Source organism: Carlito syrichta, unplaced genomic scaffold (genome assembly GCF_000164805.1).
Source record: "Carlito syrichta isolate Samal-C Ts95f unplaced genomic scaffold, Tarsius_syrichta-2.0.1 Scaffold312219, whole genome shotgun sequence".
Classification (NCBI taxonomy): domain Eukaryota; kingdom Metazoa; phylum Chordata; class Mammalia; order Primates; family Tarsiidae; genus Carlito; species Carlito syrichta.
Window position 1 is genome coordinate 244,797 of NW_007256315.1, and position 3,440 is coordinate 248,236.

The following is a 3,440-nucleotide window of genomic DNA, read 5'->3' on the forward strand; positions in this document are numbered from 1 at the left end:
CCTCCCAAAGGTGCGGGATTACAGGCTGAGCCACCGAGCCCGGCTTGAGATCACCTTTTGATGACATTCTCAGCAACCTCAAGGAAGAAACTGAGGCTGAGCTCTGGGGTAAAAGCACAAGGCAGGATTAAGATTTTAAGAGCAGAAGGAGTCAGGCACAGTAGCGCACATCTGTAATCTCAGCACTTTGGGAGACTGAGGTGGGAGGATGGCTTGAGCCCAAGAGTTTGAGACCAGCCTGGGCAACTTAGCAAGACTCTATCTCTACAAAAAAAATCATGATGGCACACACCTGTAGTTCCAGCTACCCAGCTACTCAGGGGGCTGAGGTAGGCAGATTAACAGAGTCCAGGAGTCTGAGGCTGTGGTGAACTGTGATTATGCTATTGCATTCCGGTCTGGGTGACAGAGACCCTGACTCAAAAAAAAAAAAAAAAAAGGAGCAGAAGGAGGATGACATTTACTGAGCATGGCCCATAAGCCCATGTAGTAACACCCATCTTCAGGACATAAAAATTAGCTTTGCCCCTATTTTTATAGAAAAAGAAAACTGAGGTTCAGAAAAGGCTGAAGACAGTGACTCTCAGACTGAGACCGTGGGTCTAAGAGGATAAGCAGGGACAAGACTGGGAAGGAAGGGTGGAAGCGTAGAAAGTGGCAGGAAATGGCTCCTGCGAAGGCTCATGGCCCCAGAGGCCCAAGGTCACTCAGTTCACCCAGCCAACACAAGGTCACTGCACCTGGCTGGGGGCACAGCACCAGGACCTCATGGGCAGGCAACTATGCTTTAGAAAGTGAGGTCTGGCTCACGCCTGTGATCCCAGCACTCTGAAAGGCTGAGGCGGGAGGACTGTCTGAGCCCAGGAGTTCAAGACCAGCCTGGGCAACATGGAGAGACCTTGTCTCCACAAAAAATCAAAAAACAGGCCGGGTGTGGTAGCACATACTTGCAGTCCCAGTTACTTGGAAGGCTGAGGAGGAAGGATCGCCTGGGCCCAGGAGGTTGAGGCTACAGTAAGCTATGATTATGCCGCTGCACTCCAGCCTGGGTGACAGAATGAGACTTTGGCGCAAAAAAAAAAAAAAAAGGAAAGAAAAGAAAAGAAGAGACTTTCCAGACAATCCAAAGGGCATAAAATAAAGGGGTCAGCACATCCTCCCTGCCAGCCTGGTTAGGTGAGCTGGCGATCACTCTCGCTTGGGCCCATCTCAGTGTTGTCCGTTTCTCTATAATAAACAGGCTATAAATGAAAAAACAGGGCCTGTCTCAGGAGACCTGTCCTGGGCTGTGTGGTGTCCGCCCGCCTTCTCACCCCACGGCCCTGCCAATGCTGTTTCCTAGAGGCCCACCTGCCTGAGCCCCAGCCCACTGTCTGCATCACCCCTTCTCTCTCCTCCCTCACAGGCTCATGGTTCTCTGTACCATCAAGTGCCCACTGTGGACCCAGCCCTGCTCCAGGTCTTACCCAAAGCTCCCTGCCTTCACCAAGCTTGTGTCCTAGCATGGAGACACACAGGGAATACACTGAGGAATGTCGGTGTTGACGCATGTTACAAAGGAAATTAGGTGGGGTATGTGGGTTATCAGACAAGGCTCATCTGATGAGACATGCAAATGAGGTTCAAATTAAGGGGAGAAGCAGCCACACCATAGCCAGACGAGCCCTCCAGGCAGAAGGACAGCAAGTGCAAAGGCCCTGAGACAGGGAGCACACCTGGCAGGTTCCCAGAGCCACATGGAGGTCAACACACTGAAATGGGAGCTGGGCTCAGACACTCTGGGTAATTCTTTGAAGCTCAGCTCACACAAGCAGCCTCGGGCTGGCTGAGGTGGCCCATTGGGTGCTCCACAGCCCCGAGTGTGTCTTCCTGTTGTCATATAGCACATACTGCGCTGTCACTAAACACGTGTGGACTGTATGAATGAACAGCACGGCCCACCCTACCTCATTAATACCATTGGGGTCTTCCCTCAAATCTGGGACTTCCTCAAGGGCAGGAGGCTGTCTCACACATCACAGGGTCCCCAGTGCTGGGCATGACAGTCTTACATGAGAAGTATCATCTCCAAGCAGCGAGAGGCCCATGGAGCCACGGAAGTCTTTGCGCATCTTTCCTAAGCCAAGAGCTCACCAAAGACATGCAGGTGAGTCCCCTCAGGGAGCCACCCATCAGCAATGAGACGTCATGGATGAGACCCATGGGAGGCAGGGAGTGGATGAGACAGAGGGGGAGGGAAACCCCCCCCCATATTTCCAACATCTGCCTCAACCTGCGCTATCTCCAACTGTTCATGGCATAGCTGAGCCGCTGCCTTTAGGCTTTCCCTAAAGCCCACATGGAAAAATAAACACATAAAACTGCTGGGTGCAGTGGCTCACACCTGTAATCCCAGCACTTTGGGAGGTCACAGCAGGAGTATCGCTTGAGCCCAGGAGTTCGAGACCAGTCTGGGCAACATAGTGAGACCACGTCTCTAAAACAAAAAATAAAAAACATAAGACCAATTCATCAGGTAGTTGTTATTCATAGGTAGCAAACACCATACCCTCTGAAAGAGGTTCCAGGAAATGTCAGCATCCCACATGAATGAGCAGATCCAAGTGTTGGTCACCTTGTGGCTCGAGTCAGCAAATGAGACAGCCAGATCTCCTGTGTCTAGTGGGAGTATACCTCTCTGGAGTAGAAAAAGGCCTACAAGGCCAGGCAGACACTGGAAATGAGAGAAGTAGGCTGGCTAGGGCCTGCAGCAACTGGAGAGACCACAGAGAGCCTCTTGGCCTTGCACAGGGCTAGAACAAGGGACCCTGGGCAGCTAGATCAGGGAAGCCAGAAATCTGGGGATCTTCTGTGGACTCACCAGTTTTAAAATGATGCCAATTTAGAAAAAATAAAACAATATGCAAAACAAACACTTCTATAGGTCAGATTTGGCCTGGGGACTATCAGTTTGTGAAGTTGGCCTTGGATCTTGAACATGAAATATTTTTGTATTGGAATAGATAGGACAGAAAATACAGCAAGAGGACAAAGACACCTAAACATTGTAGAGCCAGAAGGGAACTTTGAGATTGTGGAGTTCCTATGTGACCAAAAGGTTTCATCTCGGAAATCAAGTCTAGTGGCTACCCAGCTGCTGAGGCTGACACTTGACTCAGTGTTCGAGTGCTGAGATAGATTAGCAATGTCTGTCAAGGACATGGGAACAGCAACATTAGCTACGTACTTTCTGGATATACACCAAAGCTGATTTAGTCTAGGCCCATTTTCTTTTATTCATTTTAATACAGGCAAAGTTTCACTACGTGGCCCAGGCTGATTTCGAACGCCTGGGCTCAAGCAATCTTCCCACCTTGGCCTTCCAGAGTGCTGAGATTATAGGTATGAGCCACCAGGCCTGGCTCAGGCCCATTTTAAAGGCAAAAAACTGATGTCCAGAA

The 3,440-nt window shown here is 50.2% G+C and overlaps 1 protein-coding gene across 1 annotated transcript in view; it reads right to left on the reverse strand.

Moving 5' to 3' along the window:
• The window catches only part of ERGIC1 (endoplasmic reticulum-golgi intermediate compartment 1), a 65,855-nt gene extending 63,744 nt beyond the window's left edge, over positions 1-2,111 (reverse strand). The window contains exon 1 of the mRNA XM_008069814.2: positions 2,052-2,111. Coding sequence (XP_008068005.1) covers positions 2,052-2,111 — 60 coding nt within the window. The remainder of the gene's footprint in view (positions 1-2,051) is intronic.
• Positions 2,112-3,440: the final 1,329 nt, after the last annotated feature.